The sequence below is a fragment of the Giraffa tippelskirchi genome, chromosome 8, assembly GCF_054371585.1.
Source record: "Giraffa tippelskirchi isolate mGirTip1 chromosome 8, T2T-mGirTip1v1.2.pri, whole genome shotgun sequence".
Taxonomy (NCBI): Eukaryota; Metazoa; Chordata; class Mammalia; order Artiodactyla; family Giraffidae; genus Giraffa; species Giraffa tippelskirchi.
In genome coordinates this window covers 136,211,825-136,233,262 of record NC_137282.1, presented here as the reverse complement: position 1 = coordinate 136,233,262, position 21,438 = coordinate 136,211,825, and the positions used below count along the sequence as shown (strand labels likewise).

Here is a 21,438-nt window from a genome sequence, read left to right as displayed (position 1 = left end):
CTATTAAATATCAAAAGTGTTTATTTGTATTTAACTAGTGGTTTCTTTTGTTAACAAATCCTTTGAACCTGAAACCAAAGCTAAAACTTTCGGCAAAACACCAGGCAGTGAGCAGCCCAGCTTGACAGGCAGTGGTGGTCTCCAAGGATAAGACTTCAGATGTGAGATGAGATTACACACTTTGGATCAGGATCAGATAACACATTCATTCTTCTTCGTGATTTTGATTTCTGCATTAACTCTATTTTTAAAAATCTATCTTTTCTCTGAAAATGGTAGCCCTATGGAAATAGTAATATTCTTGATCAGGTGACTTTAAGAGTCTCTTTCTCGAAAGATTTCTTTAATCCACAGTTCAGTAACTTTACCTGCTGAATTCTCCATCTCCTGACTTAGTTGCAAAAATGTTTGTAGGGGAAGGGATTCAAGAGTCAAAATTTTATTATTTCCCAAGCCAATATAGTGTATTGCAGTAATAAAAGACGATGAACTGAATGATCACTTTAAGTATTATGGGATAATTCACTGTGAAACGTGTGCTGTGTGCTTAGTCGCTCAGTCATGTCCAACACCTTGCAACCCTATGGACCATAGCCCGCCAGGCTTTTCTGTCCATGGGATTCTCCAGGCATAAATACTGGAGTGGGTTGCCATTCCCTCCTTCCCCATCCAGGGGATCTTCCTGACCCAGGGATCAAAACCAGGTCTCCTGCTTTGCAGGCGGATTCTTACCATCTGAGCCACCAGGAAAGCCTGTGTGATACATGGGATTTGGTTAACATTTTTTGGTAGGGTGTTTTTGTCTTCACCCACAAAGTTTCTCTTTTCAGGGCTTTTAAGTGAACACTGCCTGCCAACAGAGTATACAGGACAGAAAGATAAAAAAATTGTTGGCCTGAATTCATAAGGTCAAAGATGAAAGTCAGAATGCTGGTAAGAAAAAACTTTAATAATGTTTTTGGCTGAACTCAAGCTGTTTGGGACTCTTTCTTAAGTAATGCCAAATCATTCATGCTGTAAAAAATAAATTTCACAAACTCCTTTGGTATCATAAATACCAAACAGTTGAGTGCATTTTTCCTGTCATTTTCAGGAAGACACACCCTGAGTGCTCTGTTCCATGGTACAGTTCTTAGAATCTGTTCATAAATAATGGCTTTTAAAAATAAGATATAAAAATTTTCCATGGCCAAGAAAAGATGTCCAGGTAATTTAAAGACCCTTAAATGTGGAAAGCATTGTACCAAGTGCTTGACGTGAGTTATCTCATTTAATTCTCCCCACAACGCTATGGTATAGACATTCTATCCTCCCCAAGTTACAATGAAGAAAACTATAGATGTTAAGCAACCTGCCCGAGGTTTCAGCTTGCAGGGTTGGAGTTCCTTCCAGTCCATGCAGGCTTTCAAGATTTTATGAGCATCAGCCAGATGGCCTTGAGGCAGGAGGCAGATGGGCACCCCCAGGGTAAAGCAACTGGGATTTCATTCCCTGTGGACTGAAACTCCAAGACAAGAATAACAGGACAATTAAGAGAGGAGGCTGGGCCCTGTTCATACCATATCTTTCTTTTCTTGAAATCAGGAGATCTCCACCACCACACATGTACAGAAAGGCTCCTTGGAGGGCAAAGAGGGGAGTTATGTCAAGAGATATTCTACCCAGACACCTTTTCGGTAGAATCTATCTTGGCTAAGAGATGTGTGTGTACACATGGGAGGACCCTGAGATATACCAAATATAGACTGAGAACCCAGGCAAATTAAAATGTTTGACCAAAGGAAATCTGGAAGAAATGCCACATAAAAGTAATTCAAACTGCCACAAGGGTGCGACTCAGCGATTCTGTCTCTCTGTCTCTCTCTCTCTCTCTCTGAGTCCGCCCACGTGTCTATCCACACATATTGTATTCTCTCTTAAAAAATATTTTACTTGCTTTACTACTTTCCATCTGTGTGGGAATTATTTTCTGCAAAGCCTAAGGGCCAGGGCCCTTGTCACTGACCACTGATCTAGAGGCTAAGATCTGGTGCTTTCAACCGCTCTGACCCAACCCGATCTCTGACTGGGAACCCGAGTCCCACTCCAAGCCGTTACAAGCGAGGCCACCGAGATCAGCCTTGGGAAAGTCACTCAGCCTCTCAGAATTTTAGTTTGTGATGTCAACTGGGGATGATGATACCTGCCTTGCAGGTGTGTCATGCAGAGTAGATATAATACATGTAAAGTGCTTAGTACAGAATCTACATGGCAATAACTTGTTCATACAAGGAAGCTATTTTGGTGTCCTCTTTCTGTTGTTCTTATAAACTATACAAACTCAAGTGGGACCAGAAATATATTCCTTCTCCTGATGCCTCGATGAGGATAACAATGAAGGGAGGACTCAGTGAGGACACTGGGAGGCCATGGGTTATGGACCCAGTGAAGGACCCTAAGAACACACATCACAGTTTGGTCCAAGTTGGTCCAACCAACGGAAGAAGGGATATTATCTGTGCCATGAAACTAGGCAGTGGGTATTTATGCACTGAACAATGGAGAGCCTCACTCAAGCCATAGAAATCATTCTTCCTGGATCTCTTTGGGATTCTCAGGGAAAAACTGAGCTCATCCCTATAAGTAATACAATTAGCCATTACATGGACCAGGTACAGAGCGCCAGTGCCAGCATCTTACACATCATCTGCACAGCAACCCCAGGATGTAAGTGTTAGGTAGTTAGAATAGGAAACAGGAGCCCAAAATGGTGGTGGCTAAAGATAAGAAAGGGAAAAGCCCGCGAAAATGGAACAAAGAAAGGTCAAAGGAAGGTCCGAGGACTGGATTGAGAACTTCAGGTAGAACAGCGCTCCTGGCTAAGCCCAATTTACATAGGGCAGGCTCAGGGGGAGGAAAAAAACATATTAAAAGCGGAGCCAAAGCGCTCTCTCTCCCTTTTTCTCTCTCCCACGCGCTGGGGCGTTCTTCTCTTCGCATCTTTTGGTCGACGTTCGGCAGGCCCTCATGCTTCAAGGATGGATTTTCCTGCTATTATCTAAATAAAATAGAGATGTAACACTGATTTGTCTAAGAGCTATAACATGGTCTGTCCAAGACCCGAGAGCCGTGAGCCGCCAAGGGCTCTAATGTCCGTCACTCCAAATCTTTGTTGTGACTTGAGAAGAACCGAGGAGCATACACTCGCGTGACATAAGGATTATTTTGCCTATTTCCTAGGAGAAGTTACAAACCTAAGCCTACTTGACTCATATGCCCATGATCTTAAAATACTGTGCTTATGAAGAAAGATTGGTTGTAAGGGAGAAAACAATCAATTCAATGTACTGTAAGCAAAAGAGGAACTCTCATTATGAAAGTGATGTTTCACAGATTTCCTGAGTAAGGAGCTAGAACTGGAAACTAGAAAAGTTGTGAGCGTGCTCACTCACTGTCATGCTGTCTGTCTCTGTCCATCTTTTCTTTCTTTTTCCAGAACACCCCTCTACCCTTCCTCGGCCACATCATAGAATTAGCCACTTCACACTTCTGAGGTTATATGTTATTGGTCCACGTTCTTATGAAGATTTCACATTCCCAGGGGAAGACTCTTTATTAAAAATTCTTTTTCTTTCTTTCTTCTCTTTTTGTTAAAGAAGTGAATACATCACTGATAGTAAAGTATTTAGGATGCATTCCTTTAAAAAAAAAAAAACAAAACTATTTATTTTGGCTGTACCAGGTTTTAACTGCAGCGCTCAGGATCTTTGATCTTTGTTGTGGTATGTAGGATGTTTAGTTGGGCATGTGGGATCTAGCTCCTTGACAGAAATCGAACCTGGACCCCCTGCATTGGGAGCATGGAGTCTCAGCCACTGGACGACAGGGAAGTCCCCTTTTTCTTATTATATTATCCAGGTGGAGTGTGAAAACTGAAGAGAGGGCCACAGAAATTTCTGAGTCCGGCCTAGTCTTACGTAGGAATCTTATAAACCCCTGGAGAGCGCTTACCCATCTGTTTAGACACTTCAGGGGGCAAATTTTACTGTAGGAGTCCTAGCTCCTAAAATGCTCATGCTCAGGTGTGTCCAACTCTTTGCAACCCCATGGACAGTAGCCTGCCAGACTCCTCTGTCCATGGAATTTACCAGGCAAGAACACTGGAGTGGGTTGTCATTTCCTTCTCAAAGGGATCTTCCTGACCCAGGGATTGAAACCCACAGGTCTTGTGTCTCCTGCTTTGCAGGCAGATACTTTACCACTGTGCCACCTGGGAGGCCCGAGTCTTAGAATGCCTTCCCTTTCACTATTCCTGCCTGTATTAATTCTCCTCCACGGATCCCACCTGGGCTGAGGGAGCAGGCCTGGTAGATGGCCCTAGCCCTTACCTACCAGCTTCTAGTCCATGAACTCCTATCATTAATGTTCCTCTGAAAATGAGCACCCAGACCAGAGCCAGACTGGATCTGCCACCCTCCAGGTCTGACCTCCGGGCAAGATTTCCATGCCATTTGGTCAGTGCAGCACTTGGTGGCCAGCGCCCAGAAGGACAAATTGCCCTAGAGGAAGAGCCATTAGGGAGTCACTCAGGTGCCAAAGGCAATGATGAGGGGAGGGGGAGGGCACAAAGACCACCCTGCTCCTGAGGATGCTTAGGAAGTAAGGACCCCAGGAAGGTCCTGGCTGGGATAGGAAGGGCAGAACCCACAGCTTCCGCCCCTCTGGGCCCAGCTTGGTGTCACAGGCCCTGAGTGGGGTCTTTCTGAGGGTGTGACCAGGGCCAAGGGTAGGGGGAAAATTATGGCAAGGGGGCTCCTGAGAGGACTGAGGTTTCTGAATCAGCACGGGGCTCAGGGAGGGCAATGAGTGCCCAGTGAGGGAGGGGGCTTACCAGTGGGGGGGTCCATCAGTGAGGGGCCCCATGAAAAGATGGGGCTCAATATAAGTGATGAGGGGGAAAACTATAGAACTTTCTTTTTTGTCAACTTTAGGGTCTCAGTGTTGCAGCCTGGGCCCTTTTCCACCCACTCCCACCCCTCACCCCTCGCCCCTCCCCCTCCCTCCCTTCCCTCCTTCTCCCTTCTCCCTTGGCTCACAAGCCGCTGCTTGGGATGCAATTGGTGGTGGGGGAAATGTGTGAACTTGGAGAGAGGATGGAAACGCTGCACAGAGGTCAAGGGCTGTGTGTGTGTGTGTGTGTGTGTGTGTGTGTGTGTGGAGGGGGGTCAGGACAGAAGTTGGAGACCCCCCCATGTCCCCTGAGTTTAGCATCATCCTCTAGAACTGAAAGGTTTTTGCTGAGCCATGAAAGACACCAGGATTCTTGGCCTCCAAGAGGAGAAGAATTCACTCCAGGGCCAGTGACGAGGCTTGAAAGCTCAGAGCTTTTGTGTAATGAAGTTTTATTAAAATATAAAAAAGATAGAGAAAGCTTCTGACATAGACATCAGAAGGGGGCAGAAAGAGTGTCCCCCTGCTAGTCTTTAGCTGGATGTTATATAGCTACTAACAGTCTGCTAATTAGGGAAAGGAAATGTCTCAAAACTCAGAGACAGGCACCAGGTCCCTCACCCACAACATGCATTTTGAGATAACATTGGCATAAGGTGAGTTTTCCCAGGCCATAAAATGACTGACATGAATCTTGAAGAAAGGCAGGTTTCCAAGCAAGTACACTCTCATTAACATAGCTTAAGAGAACATTTGCATGAGTAAACCATACTGGTTTGTCAAGTAGGTTCAGTCTTAGGCTGAACCGACATGAAGACAGAGTCTAGGGCAAAGACCTAGTTCATTAACATAGGTTAAGACAAACATTTCCATAAGAAAAGTGTATTGGTTAGTTCAAGATTTGGGAAAAGTTAAGTTCAGGTGGAACCAGATGTCGTCATGGCAACAGAGAATTTTAAAAGAAACCTCTTTTTAAATTTGTATAGAGAAGGGGAAAAAATATAACACTAGTAGTTTGTTTCCTCCTGCCGCTTAAAAGAGAGATAAAAACTCTGACAATTGCAGCCTATTTCCTCCATTTAGAGACCCCTGGCCTTCCTGCCTGTTACCCTCTCAAAACCAGCAAGCCCAGGGTATTCCCATTCACACTCCCAGGAGAAGACGCATTGGTACAGCTGGAGCTGCTGCTTGTTGAGGACCAATACAAGGATGGCAAGCAGGAACCACCTCTGTAAACTGCAGGTTTGAGAGAAAGAAAATTGATGCTCTAGAGGGATGAACACTAGATAGGGTGTCCTCCACAGCTACACTGCTTTCCTGTAAGATGCTCAAGCGTTTATTTATTTCAGAAAATTCAACCTGTATTTATATAAGCATTAAGGAACATGTAGTTAACATGATGTCAGGTCCCTCAAGATATTGGTTTAGGCAGAAAAATTAGTAAACTTAGAATGTGGGGTAGCCAATTCAAGGGCACCAGATCAGCTACTTAGTGGAGATTTTAAATATTGTCTGTTTCTGCTGTAGTATTGGCTCATAAGGAAAAAAAAGCAAACCACCTATGCAATTTTAAACACTCTACTAGCCACATTTTTCAAAAACTGAAAGGAGAAAGACAAAATTCATGTTAGTAATATGTTTTATTTAATCCTAATATTCAAAATATTATATTTCAACCTGCAATCAATATTACTGATGAGCTATTTTACATTTTTTTATTCTAAGTCTTAAAATTACCATCTGCACTTCACATTTATAGCATATCTCAATTTGAATGCAGCATTTTCATCAGAAATACCTGATCAAATTTAGATATCCTAAAATATACAGTTGATCAAGTAAAGTTATATTTACAAGTTCCATGAAATTAAAAGACGCTACTCCTTGGAAGGAAAGTTATGACAAACCTAGACAGCATATTAAAAAGCAGAGACATTACTTTCTCAACAAAGGTCCGACTAGTCAAGGCTATGGTTTTTCCAGTGGTCATGTATGGATGTGAGAGTTGGACTATGAAGAAAGCTGAGCGCTGAAGAATTGATGCTTTTGAACTGTGGTGTTGGAGAAGACTCTTGAGAGTCCCTTGGACTGCAAGGAGATCCAACCAGTCCATCCTAAAGGAGATCAGTCCTGGGTGTTCATTTGTAGGACTGATGTTGAAGCTGAAACTCCAATACTTGGCCACTTGATGCGAAGAGCTGACTCATTTGAAAAGACCCTGATGCTGGGAAAGATTGAGGGCAGGAGAAGAAGGGGACGATAGAGGATAAGATGGTTGGATGTCATCACCGACTCAATGGACATGGATTTGGGTGGACTCCGGGAGTTGGTGATGGACAGGGAGGCCTGGTGTGCTGTGATTCATGGGGTTGCAAAGAGTCGGACACGACTGAGTGACTGAACTGAACTGAATGTTGGAGACTTCTGAGATTTTGTTGTTGCTTTTTTTTTTTTCCCATTGAAACAACTAAGTCCTTAGCAGAAGTTTTCTTTGCCCCTGAAACTCCATAATTGCATATAGTCTCAGGAGATGCTGACAGTGCAAATCACTGATGACAAAATCCAAGCAGCTGATATTTGTCCTCTCTTGGTAGTTCTTGGAGACAATAGGTATTGGGTTGGAGGTAATAGCCCATGTATAGAGTACCCAGACCAGACTTCTGGACTGAATGACAGATCAGGAGCTACCAGTCGAAGCCATGTGGGTAATTAAGGATCTAGGAGTAAAATCATGCCAGGACAACACATACCTTACAACATCTAGTCTGGCACCATGGAAAGTCTCCCTCCAGGTAACAGCTCCAGTCCCTGGGAGGCCAGCCTCTCACGCTCCCCTCTCCTTGGTATTGCTGAGCCTTCTGAGGCCTCCAGTTTTCTTGCTCTTTTTCTTATTAGTGTTTTTATTCAAGGAAGGAAGAGACAGCTCCAGCTCCCTCTTCTTGGCGTCCCAGTCTTCATCTCGCTGATCGAGTTGCAGCCCCATCAGCCTGGCGAACTGGCGATATTCCCGGCACTGGGGTTCAGCCCTAGGAGAGGGAAGCCAGCTCTCAACCTCCAACCCCGGCATCGGACAGCGTGCCCAGCCTGTGGTGGGGCCTCTCCTTTGCCCTCTGCATGCGGCCTGGGCACTTAGGCCATCCACTCAAGGAGAAAAGAGATCGAGTGTTTCCAAGTGTACACTTAGAGAGGTTTCAGACACTAAAGAAACTATCAGTACGTTGAGGTGGAGAAGAATGGGGTGCCTGGGTCAAATGTTCATAGAATGAAAGACAAGCACTTAGCTTGAAGGCCCTGCTCATTTTTTAAATGCTCACATCATTTCCACATACGCAGGAAGGCTTCTTGAGGGTCGAAAAGGGAGGGGACACCGCCCCATAAGAAGTCTGGACATGCACCCACAGGTCTGTACGATGGGATCTATCTTAGAAAAAAGTTGCTCGTGCTTCTTGGGGAGGGTTCAGGGACCATCAGAGGTGAAAAAAGAAACTAGATAACTGGCCAAAGGTAAACAAAGACCCTCCTCTTGCCTGGAAAATCCCATGGACGGAGGAGCCTGGTAGGCTGCAGTCAGTCCATGGGTCGCTAAGAGTCAGACACGACTGAACGCCTTCCTTTTCACTTTCGTGCATTGGAGAAGGAAATGGCAACCCACTCCAGTGTTCTTGTCTGGAGAATCCCAGGGACGGAGGAGCCTAGTGGGCTGCCGTCTATGGGGTCGCACAGAGACTGAAGCAACTTAGCAGCAGCAGCAGCAGCAAACAAAGACCCGGAAGGACTATCCTATGTAAGTGATTTACATCACCTCCATACTGTGCTCCACCTTGCTCAGAACGCCTCTCTCCTCTCTGGGTGTGTATCTCCGCGTAGTGTCTGACTTACTGCGCTCCTCCTCATTAGATAGGATGCCCATACCCTTTCTCTCTGAGTGCATATCTCTGCCCTGCTTCTGAGTTAGATAAACTGTTTTCCTGTGTGCTCTCCCATACATTGTGCTGTGTCTCTAATAATAAACTTCGTACAGCTTTTTCTCTTAAGTTTTTGTACAGCTTTTGTACAGCTTTTGCCTCCTTGAAACTTTCTTGTTTTCAAACAGGGGCAAGAGCCCAGGGCCACTTTGCTTCTAGCCTCTAGTCCCTGGTGGGTAGTGGCTAAGGCTCTTGGTTTTCATCCAGGTTACCCAGGTTTAATTCCTGGGCAGGGAACTAAGATTTCGCTTCAGGACTGCTCACTGCTCTCCCTCTGAGATCGGAAGACTGTGTCCCTTCATTTATCTATTTTATTTAAAGATTTTTTTTTTTTTAATGTGGACCAGGACCATTTTTAAAGTCTTTATTGAATTTGCTACTGTCCATGGGGGTCACAAAGAGTGACCCACGATTAAAGCTACTTAGCACACATGCAAGTTATTGCTTCTGTTTTAGGTTTTGGTTTTGTGGCTGTGAGGCATGTGGGATCTTAGCTTCAATCGCCTGCAATGGAAGGCGAAGTCTTAACCACTGGACCACCAGAGAAATCCTATCATTTATTTTTTAATGGCATATTTCACTGATTATAAAAGCTGTGTCTGTTCATTGTAGAAAATTTTAAAGTACAGAAACATGTAGAGAAGAAAATAAAAATTACTCACAGTCATGTATATATTATATGTATGGATAGATTTATGTAAAGCATAGTTAGATGATATATATACAAATTATATATATATATATATAAATAAATCATAAAATAGGTAGACAGAAAAGTAGATGAACTGATCATCAGACATGCACAGACAATGGGAAGCATACAAAAAATACTGCTTTGTATATGAAGCCAAAGGTGAGTATGTGACTTCTTTACGGACACTGGTGAAAGCCAGTTCACAGAGATAGTATTTGAATCAGTATGAGGACAAATGCAATTTGAGAGGATAGATGATCGTATAGCCAGAGCAAACAGTATTTTAAATGCAAAGCATGATGAAACGCACCATTCATTCAGTGGATAACAAACCAGCTTGTTCCCCAGCCCGTGTGCCCCCAACAAGATGGAAGTGACCTCTCCATATTCAGACCACACAGCGTCCCTCCTCCAGCCTGCTCTTTTGACCTTTGTCATTTTCTAACTTGCGTTAGTGTTATTTATATAAACAAGTTATCTCCTTTCTGAGATATAGAGCTTCTTATTGCCCAGCACTGTATCAGATCTATCGTTACATCCTTTTTAGTATTTAGTTCAATGCCATGCATGTGAAAGTGAATGTGTTAGTCCCTCAGTTGTGTCCAACTCTTTGCAACCCTATGGATCGTAGCCCACCTGTAGCTCCTCTGTCCATGAGATTTTCCAGGCAAGAATCCTGGAGTGGGTTGCCATTCCCTTCTCTAGGAGATCTTTCCGACCCAGGGATAGAACCTGCATCTGCTACATTGCAGGCAGATTTCCAACTGTCTAAACCACCAGGGATCCACTGCCATGCATACAGAAGGGCTCAAAAATAATTGTTTTCTTAAATTTTACTGAAGTAGAGTTGATTTACAATATTGTGTTAACTTCTCCTGAAAGAAATATTTGTTGAATGAGAGATTTACAACTTAAGAGAAGCTGAATCAAGGACTTCCCTGGTGGTCCAGTGGTTGAGACTCGCCCTTCTGCTGAGGGGGACATGGATTCCATCCTTGGTAGGGGAACCAAGATCCCGCCTGCTGTGTGGCCAGAAAAATAAAGAAAATTTATTGAATTGAATAAAAACAAAAATACAACATATCAACTTAAAGTAACTATATGGGAAGACTAACACTTTTAAAAAGAAAAAAGAGAGAAAAGCTGAATCAAAAGTTGAATTGTTCCGCTAGGATACCTAGAATATTCTGAAAACCGTCAAATCCTGTCTAAGCTTCTTTTGATATTCTTTTATATTTTTTCCCTTCATTATCCTAGTCCATGATCTCACTTACTTGCAAAATGAAGCATTAAAAACTTCATTATGTGATCTCCTTGCCTATAGGGTAAGTACATTCAGTCCAGCCTGCACAGCATCATTGCCACCTCTTCCCCTATAGGAGTAACTTGGCTAGAGCCTCTGGTTCATCTTGCCAGTGCTCTGATAAATTCACATCCACCTGCTTGCTCACCCATCCAGCCTTATTCTCCATCCTCTCCACTGTGAAGGCTCTATTCTGCCAGAGCCACTCATCCCTTCTCTGTCTCTCCACTTCCTCACATCCACACACAACCTACTCGCATTTCCAACTAGGTACCTCACTCCAAATCAGGAATCTTTCTCCCTCCTCCATTAACCAAGTCTTAGCTAGCTTTTAGGATCCAGATGAATTTCTCCTTCACCAGAATTCCTTCCCTCTAAGCCCCAGCTGTCACAAGCAAAGTTCCTCATAGGAGATGGTAAGTAGAAATGACTTACACGTGATGTGGTTGACCTTTGTTGTATTTGTCTGCTCAGCACTGCCTGCCCACTTTTCCTGGTAGTAGCATTCATTCCCCATTATATGGAAGAATCTCTCCTCCTCCACTTCAGTTATGCTGCGATCAGGTATCCTAGACATTCACCCACCGGTTACTACAGGGGGGCTGAGATTATTCAGAGAAATTCAGTAGAGAACCAAGGAGAGGTCCCTGAGGAATTCCAGCATCTAAAAGGCATGCAAGAATAGGAGCTTACAAAAATCATGAGAAGAAATGGTCCTCTAGTAGGAGAACCAGAAGAGAGCAGGAGCAGATAAAACAACAGCAAAGAGCAACCAAATACCAGATTAAGTGAAGGTAAGATGTGCACTGAGAACAGGCCATTAATTGAGCAGCAAGGTCTCCGTGGATGAGAGCTGATTCAGTACGATGGGGGAAGGAGTCTGAAGAGTGGGTGAAGAAGTAGAGACAATTGCATAGATGACCTTTCAAGTAGCTTAGAAATGTAGGGAAGAAGAAAGGCATAGCAGACACTAGAAGGACCTCTAACTCCTCATGTGTTTGTTTAATAAAAGCTATCTGAGCATGTTCAGAAGACAAAGAGAAGGGAAGAGAAGGAATAGAGAAAACATAAAAATACAAAAGATGCAACAGAGAACAAGGAAATGATGATCTTGTAGAAGACATAAAGGTTTGGATAAAGGATCTATATGGAGGGATAACACCACAGAAGGATGGATGGGAAAGCAAGAAGGAACAGATGTATATAATACATTGGTTTGAGAGGTATGAAAATGTATACCCATGACTTCAACATTCTCTATGAACTAGAAACCATACATTCTGAAGGACAGGCTGAGATGTGATGGGAACTTGAAATTGTCAACACTGGAGAAGGACAGGAAGCGATGCCCAGAGTGACTAAGGGCTCAGCTGGAGACAGAAGTCTTAGAACTTCTGGTGGTACCGGTCAACTTATTTGTGGTCTTTTCCCTAGCAGACCAAGAACGGGCATGGAGAAGACAGAGCCCAATCCAAGGCTAGGAATTCTGGGTTATATACTATAGAAGGACCAGGGGGTGGGAAGTTAAAAATAGTGGAAAGAGAATGAAAGAAGCAGTGTATCATGGCACAGCAAGCAAAAGAAAAAGGTGTTTTGCCCACCATCCAATTCTACAAAGATTAGCCTGCTGCAGTCACTGACCCACAGTGTCCTCTGTGCTTCAGACAGAAGAGACTGAGGTGATGAGGTACAGGAAATTAAAGATGATAACAGGATGCTCTGTGCTTTGGATAAGCAGGTTCTTTAGTTAGATGTGTCTCAGGAAGAATTTTAATGAATACAAAGATTCTTGTATCTTCCCGTACATAGAAAAGCACTATAATCATGACATCTGTTCTTTGTGATGAGCAGTAATCTTTTACCAAGATGTATCCTTGACTGCACATATTCCTTTAACCAAAAAAATCATATATAGACTAGCCTTGCCCCCACCTCTTGAGATCAGTTTCTCAGAGCTACTGAAAGGCTATCTCCTGAGCTAAAGTCCTCAGTAAGACCTCAAATAAAACTGAACTCACAGCTCTCATGTTTTGCATTTTTCTTTTAGCTCACAGTGTGCAGCTGGCAGAAAGAAGGAAGATAGTGAAACCTTCAGGGAGGTGATAGGATGGAAGGGAAAGAATTTGAATAAGACGAGGTCTGGGACTCAGATACCTGCATGAGGATTCAAAAACTGGGAAAATGAAGACAGGGAGTCATGGTCACATGGTGGTATGTTACAGTCTTAAAGAGTCCAGGAAACAATGCTGCTGATGTTGAGGTCTACAACAGATGGAGATTATAGAATGTAGGGGATAATGGCAGGATCAGGGAGAAGAGAGAGTCTCAAAGTTAGGACTCAAGGTTCTGTCTCTATTTCTCAAATCACTTTAATTATGATTTTGAATATTTTTAAGGTGGGACACCACTTTTCATCATAAGCAAAGATTTTACTGGTTTAACTTCCTGAAGATAACTTCATTTTTGAGAAGCGCATTTCACTATCACCCTTGTTCCCCAAAGAATCTACAGTTAGATTTACTCTTGATTTCATTTTGGTTTTCAAGCAATGTTGTCCTCATTCTGCTACTTTACTGTCTCAACTGTGAACTACTTATTAACCTAACCAGATTATGTTGTTGCTGTTGTTTAGTCACTAAGTTGTGTCTGACTCTTTGTGACCCCACGGACTGTAGCCCGCCAGGCTCTTCAGTCCATGGGATTTCCCAGGCAAGAACACTGGAGTGGGTTGCCATTTCCTTCTCCAGGAGATCTTCCCAACCCAGGGATTGAACCCACATCTCCTGCATTGCAGGTGAATTCTTGACTACTGAGCCACCAGACAAGCAGCCAGATTATACATTTTTCAGTTTTATCAACATCTCTCTCAGAGCTATAACCTTCATGTCCATGAAAGTGAAAGTGAAGTCGCTTAGCCATGTCCGACTCTTCTCAACCCCATGGGCTGTAGCCTGCCATGCTCCTCTGTCCATGGGGATTCTCCAGGCAAGAATACTGGAGTGGGTTGCCATTCTCATCTCCAGGGAATTGAACCTGGGTCTCCCACATTGCAAGTAGACTCTTTACCCTTTGACCCACCAGGCAAGCCCAATCATGTACATAATTGATACTTAATTCTATCTGAATGCTTGGCTGAGAGAAAAAAATTAATGGGTGCTAGAAAAGTTCTTGACTTTGGTGAGTGTGCAAGTAGGAGAGTCACAGATAAGTAGGCATTTTAAAAGGTAGAAGGACCCTTATGGATGACAGCAGCCTAATTCACCCGCTTCATTTTAAATATGAGGAAACTGAGGGCCAGGAAGGAGACAGTTTGCCTAAGGTGACACAGCTGGTTTGAAGACTTTTCAAGAATCTGAAGGGGGTCCAAGAATCTTGTACTATCTCGCATTTTCAAATTTGTGTCCCACCTCTCTTATCTGAGATAGTTTATGTATAGTCTAAAATAACAATTATAATAAGTATATATTATTAAAATTATTGTAATAATCATGTAAAGTTATAATACTTATAATGTTGCATAATTTTAAAGCAATAGATTTTTCCAGAAAAATAATATAATATTTTTAATTAATTAACTGCCTGACATGCCTCTCTAATTTTTATTTTCTGTAATGTAATGATAACTTTTTTAAAGATGGAAGTATAGTTGATTTGCAAAGTTGTGTTAATACCTGGTATACAAATAAGGTGATTCTGTTTTACATATACATATATGAATATATATATTATTTTTTCAGATATTTTTATCTTATAGGTTATTACAAGATATTACAAGATATATTGAATATAGTTTCCTGTGCCATACAGTGGGACCTTGTTGTTTATCTAGTTTATACATAGTAGTGTCTCTGCTAATCCCAAACAATAGATTTTAATATTATATTTAATAATAATCTAAATATTCTAAAACAATATAATTTCTACCCCAAACTAGTCCTTTCAATGAAATATTAATAAAAACTCAAACAACGATTGGTTGGATTTTGTCACTTCATTTTCATCAACCTGAGACCACTGAATTGGTAAAGACCTTGGTCACTGGCTCCTGTTTCTCTGCCCTTTGTAACTGGGGATACAGCCCGTGGGGTCACAAAGAGTCAGACACAAGTGAGCACTGAGCACCGCACCAAAGGAAACTTACTTTTCCAGGAACGCCACACAGGCTTTCTGCCCATAGATCTGCGCGATCCTCTTTGGTGTGTCTCCAAAGAAGTCGGGGGCGTCGATGGCGGCATGCAAGGCATGGAGGGCTTTGAGCACGTTCAGATGGCCTGATTCAGCTGCGAAATGAGCGGGGGTCCAGCCCACATCAGTTACCAGGCACGGCCGGGCTCCGTGCCCTATCAGGAGCTGTAGCACCTCCATGTGTCCTTAGATGAACCCAGAAGAAACAGGAGGTTAAGATGAAAGTGTCTCTGCCAGGCTGAGGCCAGAGCTAGCCCAGTTGGCACAGAAGAGGGGGAGACATTTGCCCTTGAGGCCCCTCCAGTTTCTTAGCATCTCCCCTTCCTCTGTTCTCCCTCTTCTTACCAGGGACTCAAGGCCCCACCCTAACCCCTTTGCTCTTGCTCAGGGTCTGAGCCCTCGAAGGATTCCCTCTGCTCCTTTCAGGATGCTCCCCTCTCTTGTCCATTCTTGCAGATGCCACCCAGGAATTTGCTTTTTCTCCTAAGTTACTCTATCCACTCCCCAACTCCCCATCTGAGCTGGCACCCATAAGTTGCCCTCTGCTTTCAACAGTACCAATGCTGATTGCAAAACCAAATATTTTGCAACAACACGGATGGACCTTGCGGGGCATGATCCTAAATGAAATGTCAGAGAGAGGAAGACAAATATCATATGATTGCACTATAGGCAGAAGCTAAAAACGAAAAACTGAGCTCATAGGTACAGAGAACAGAGGGCTGGGGTATGGGTGGGTGTGAGATGGGTGAAGGTGGTCAAAAGGTACAAACTTCCAGTTATAAGTGTCAATAGGATGTAATAAATATCATGGTGACTATCATCAATAATACTCCATTGCATGTTTGAAAGTTGCTAAGAAGGTAGATCTTAAAAGTCATCACAAGGAAAAAATATATATGGTGACAGATGTTAACTAGACTTATCGTGGTATTTGACAATTTATACAAAAATGGAATCATTATGTTAGACACTAAAACGGATATAATAATGTATGTCAATTACATCTCAATAAAAAATATTTTAACTCCCAGTTCTGTGAAAACTAGCACAGATTAAGAGCTCATGCTTTCTAATCATATAGATGTGGGTTTATACCTGAGAATAAATACTGCTTGCTAACCATAACAACCCAGGTGAGAAGCAAACGGCTGAGGTTTAGTTTCCTTATTTGTATAAATTATCACTTATTTCACTGAGTTCTTGAGAAATACAGATGAAATCACAGACAAAAAGTACACAGCACAGAGACCGGCATACAGCAAATGTTCACTGACAGGTAGCTTTAGTATAACTCCCATCACTGTACGTAATTTCTGCAGAATTCTCCCAGCTGATTTCTCTGGCTTGCTTCCTGCCAACCCAGTCTCCACACAGGAGTCAAAACAAATTTTTAAAAAGCAAAGTTGACTATCATACTTTCCTAACATTCTTTAATGGTATTCTGTGGCTAAAGATCTTCACAGACCCCTTGGTTGAGTTTCTGCCACGATCTTTCTCCAGTCTTATAACCGAGACTAGTTTAGCCTGCCCCCGGCCATGAACAAGACAAAGTTCCTGTCCTATGAGCAGGAACAATTCTCCATTTCTGCTAGAGGTTAAGAGGGCAGAGGGCTAGTATTAAGAGTCCCTACGTGCTAGGCAATGCACACTCACTATCTTCCTGAATTTTCGCTGCAAAACAACACTACTGCTCTCATTATACAGATGAATAGACTAAGACTCAGAGATGTTAAATAACTTGCCTAAGGTGCTACAACTAGTTTAAGTGGTGGTGCCAGGACTGAAATGGCTGTCATTCATGTATCGGATTTCCAAGAAATGTTCTTTCTACTACCCCCACCAACTACCTACTGGGAACCTCATGAATGGTGGTCTTGAAAGGAGGGACCTATATCTAGGCATTGCCCACTCACCCTTGATCGCAGCCCAGTGAAGTGGGGTTCGGTCATTCCAGTCCATGTCCTTGTAGTTTGGGTCACAGAGACCTTTCTTCAAAATCTTTTTCACTGAATTGTAGTCCCTTGCAGCCACAGCTTGGTGGAGATTTGTCATGTCGGACAGTTTGGTCAATTCCATGATCAAGAAAAGCAACTGTGGGAAAAGCAAGCCACTTAGGAAATTCTCTACAACACTTGATTCCTAGTGAGCGACTCCATAGGGTTCCTACTGTTTACTTTCTTTTTTACTTCATACATTTGCATCCAGGGTGGCTTTATGTGTGTGCCCTACTTAGGGTGTATTTGGATCTTAGCTACCATGTGGTTAGTGCCTGCAAATGCCCCATCCAAAACCTATCAACGGTTCCTTTCTACCTATAGGATTATAGGTTAAACTCAAGGGCTGACATTTGCTAATTGGCCTCAAACCACTTCCCAGTACTACTTCCCACTCCTACTCCAAAGTGACAGCAGTGTGACCCTGAGTTAGTTGTGTAACTTGTACCTCATCTTTCTCATCTAAAGAATGAGTATAATTAGCCAGGGTCTTGTGAGGATACAAGGACAATTCATGTGAACAGTTTGTACTGGATGCAGACCAGGTAATTTTTGCTGCTACACGAATTCAAGAGATGGTGTGTGTGCCGGATTGCTCAGTTGTGTCCGACTCTTTGCAGCCCTTTGGACAAGAGCCCACCAGCCTCCTCCATCTGAGGGATTTTTCAGCAAGAATTCTGGAGTGGGTAACCATTTCCTCCTCCAGGGGATCTTCCTGGCCCAGGGATCAAACACCATCTCCTGTGTTTCCTGCATTGTAGGCAGATTCGTTACCTCTAGCCACCAGGAAGGTAAACAAACAAATACAATGGCTAAATTATTTACAACAGTAAGACACAAACTCAACAGTTCTCAAATTACAGTCTGTAGACAGTTAGGACTTCAGGGAACTTTTCTGGGAATCCATGCGGTCAAAATTCTTTTTTATCATAATATTAAAATGTCATTGGTCTTGTTCACTGTGCTGATGTTCGACCTGATGGTTCAAAAGTAATGATGTAGAAAACTGCTGATGTGAAGCAAAGCTGTGACACCAAATTGAACTAGCAGTCAAGGTTTTCTTCACCACGGTACACAGAGTGTAAAAATAAAACACACAAAAAAACCAACTAAGTTTTGGAAAGAAATTAAAGCAGTAAGAATTATTTATATCAGGACTTCCTTGGTGGTCCAGTGGTTAAGAATCTGCCTGCCAATGCAGGGGACAGGGGTTCCATCCCTGGTCCAGGAAGATCTCCTAGGGTAAATAAGCCTTCAAACTACAACTAGGGAAAAGCCCACGTACCACAATGTGCTGCCACTAAGACCCAACACAGCCAAAAGTAAATAAATTTTTTAGAAAAGTACAGATACTTGTGTGTCAGCCCAAAGTGGTTCTGAATCTCTGAGCATGCAGGACAAAGATACGCCTTTTGTAGGAAGTGGGTACTCCATGAATATGCTGAGTAACCAAAGATGACACAGGTTGTTTTATCTTTTTGGCTTGCTTGTTTTAGTAGAAAACCACTGGAGCATTTGCTCAATGATAAAATGAAATGGTAAACAGAAGTACTAGAGGATTTCCAACTTGCAGATGTCACCAAAAGTCACACCATTGTGTCTGGGAGCCTCTTGGCCCTTCTCACAAACCTTTAAGCAGGTTTATGGAAAAATCAGCCCCATTTGTTTTGCAATTGATTTCATCCCAAGGATATTCCACAACTTCTCATGGGAAAGTTGCAATTCAAGTATAAGTTTTCAGTGGAATATAACCAGAAGATTAAAAAAAAAATGTACAGAGCCAATAAGCACAAGAAAAGATGCTCAATATCATTAGTTATTGTATGTGTGCATGCTAAGTCACTTCAGTCATGTCCAAATCTTTGCTACCCTATGGAATATAGCCCACCAGGCTCCTCTATCTGTGGGATTCTTCAGGCAAGAATACTGGAGTGGGTTGCCATGTCCTCTTCCAGGGGATATTCCAACCCAGGGACTGAACCTGTGTTTCATGCAACTCCTGCATCGCAGGTGAATTCTTCATGCTGAGCTAATGGGGAAGCCCCATTAGTCATCAGGGAAATACAAATCAAAACCACAATGAGACACCATTTCACAGCCACTAGGATAACAAATAATTTAAAAGACAAATAATAACAAGTGTGAGGATGTGGAGAAACTGGGACCCTCATACCCTGTGATGGGAATAAAAATGATGCAGTCACTTTGGAAGGCAGTTGGTAATTCTTCAAAAGATTAAACTTAAACATGGAGTTCTCATATGACCAGAACTCCACTTCTAGGAGTAAATCTAAAAGAAATGAAACCATATGTCCACACAAACACTTGTACACAAATGTTTATAGTAGTATTATTCAATACGGAATACTTCAAAAAGTGGGAAAATACATCCAACAGATGAATGCAGAAATAAAATATGGGATACTCATATTTTATTGGAATAGTATCTGACAATTTAAAAATGAGGACTTGATACATGCTACAATCTACATGAACCTTGAAAACATGCTAAGTGAAATAAGCCAGTCACAAAAGACCACATGCTGTAAGATTCCATGTATGTGAAATGTCCAGAGTAGGCAAATCTATAAAGACAGAATGTAGATTATTGGTGACCTAGGACTAGTATGATTTGGGGGTGGAAAGTGAGCTAAGGAGCATAGAATTTCTTTCTGGGGTGATGAAATGTCCTAAACTTAGGTAGTAGAGGGTAATGCTTTCACAACTTGGAATATATTAAAAACCACTGAACTGTGTACTTGAAAGAGGAATTTTATGGTGGTGGTGGTGGTGGTGGTGGTTTAGTTGCTAAGTCCGACTCTTGCGACCGCAGGGACTGTAGACTGCCCGGCTCCTCTGTCCGTGGGATTCTCCAGGCAAGAATACTGGAGTGAGTAGCCATTCCCTTCTCCAGGGGATCTTCCAGACCCAGGAATCAAACCTGGGTCTCCTGAATTGCAGGCAGATTTTTATGGTATGTGAATTATACCTCAAAAAAGCTGTTTAAAAATCAATGATACTATTAATTAGTGCCTTTCTTACTAAAAGCCAAAAATTTATTTGTAGAAAACAGAAACAATTCACTAGGCTCACCATAACTGTGAAAATTTAACAAAATTTCCAGCACTAGAATCCTTGTAAATTTGATTGTGCCCTTGAATTTCCATCTTTCTTACGACAGATGTCTCAGTGTCAAAAAGTTGCCAGTAAATATAAGTTCTAATAAATATGAATGATCTAAAATAATTGCAGTAAAGATCTGAAGACAGAAGCAATGTAAAAATACTCACCGTCTTGTTTGCAATCTGCAGTGCTCAGGCTTGGCAGGAAGTCCTAGCTGCCTGTGTTGTTGTGTTCACACCATGGAAACTGACTCCGCCTGCTTCATTAAAGCCCGCCAATCAAGGTCAGCCTCACTAGGTGGGGCCCCTCTATGGTGGGCGGAGACTGTCCCTCTACTGGCACTGATGCTATTCAGCCATTCCTGTCTGCTTCCGTAGTTCAACTGAGGCCTTTAACAGGCTGTTTGGAACTCTATTTGATTAGAAACCATGAAAATTAAAACACAAACAAAAAAATCACCAGTTCCCAAGATACCATGGAGGAGGTAAGCTGTTGGTAACCAGCTTGGGGTAATGAAAACAATGTGTGCCCCTGATATTCAGCACACTACTATTGTGCTTTTTTTTTTTTTCAAGTATGTATTTAAACTTAATTATTATTTATTTGGCTGCCCTGGGTCTTAGTTGTGGCATGTGTGATCTAGCTCCTTGACCAAGGATTGAACCCAGGCCCCCTGCATTGGAGCACCAGGGAAGTCCCTGCTATTGTTTTTTTGCTGTTGTTTGTTTGTTTAATTGTCGGATAATTGCTTTACAATGTTGTGCTGGTTTCTGCCATACAACAGTGTGAATCAGCTAAGCACACATATATCCCCTCCCTCTTGAGCCACCCTTATCCCACCCTTCTAGGTCATCACAGAGCACCAAGCTGAGTTCCCTTGCTATACAGCTGCTGCTATTGTGTTTTAATTCATCTCTTACCAGCTCTCCCACCCCAGTTAAGCTCAACATACAGAGTAGATGCACAGTAACTTCAAGTTTGAGCTGGTCAGTTTGCCACTCTCTTGCATATATACTGTTTACTGGTGACCCCCTGTTCAGGATGCTGTGATTTGATCCTTTTCTACCTTCCTCCAATCTGAAAGAAGATAATAACAAACCTATATAAGTTTTGTTCTTAGTACTTTAACGTATATTTACAAGTTTAATCATGTGGAGCAGGTACAATTATTATCCCTACTTTACAGAAGAGCAAACTAAGGCACACATTAATCAAATAACTCTTCTAAGGTTACAAAGCCAG

General features: G+C 42.5%; 1 protein-coding gene across 3 annotated transcripts in view; it reads right to left on the bottom strand.

Annotated features, from left to right (window-relative positions):
• ANKRD66 (ankyrin repeat domain 66) overlaps window positions 1–20,400 on the bottom strand; it is a 36,571-nt gene extending 16,171 nt beyond the window's left edge. The window contains exons 1-5 of one of the 3 annotated variants that reach the window (XM_081519683.1): window positions 20,364–20,400; window positions 16,993–17,170; window positions 15,033–15,261; window positions 10,523–10,610; window positions 6,551–7,955 (exon numbers count right to left, since the gene is read on the bottom strand). In XM_081519683.1, the coding sequence (XP_081375809.1) occupies window positions 7,950–7,955; window positions 10,523–10,610; window positions 15,033–15,261; window positions 16,993–17,155 (486 nt within the window). In that variant the 5' untranslated portion in view covers window positions 17,156–17,170; window positions 20,364–20,400 and the 3' untranslated portion in view covers window positions 6,551–7,949. Of the gene's footprint in view, window positions 1–6,550; window positions 7,956–10,522; window positions 10,611–15,032; window positions 15,262–16,992; window positions 17,171–20,363 lie in introns of those variants that run through there. The other 2 variants (XR_014062005.1, XM_081519682.1) reach the window with 2 other exon arrangements.
• Between the last annotated feature and the right edge of the window lie 1,038 nt (window positions 20,401–21,438).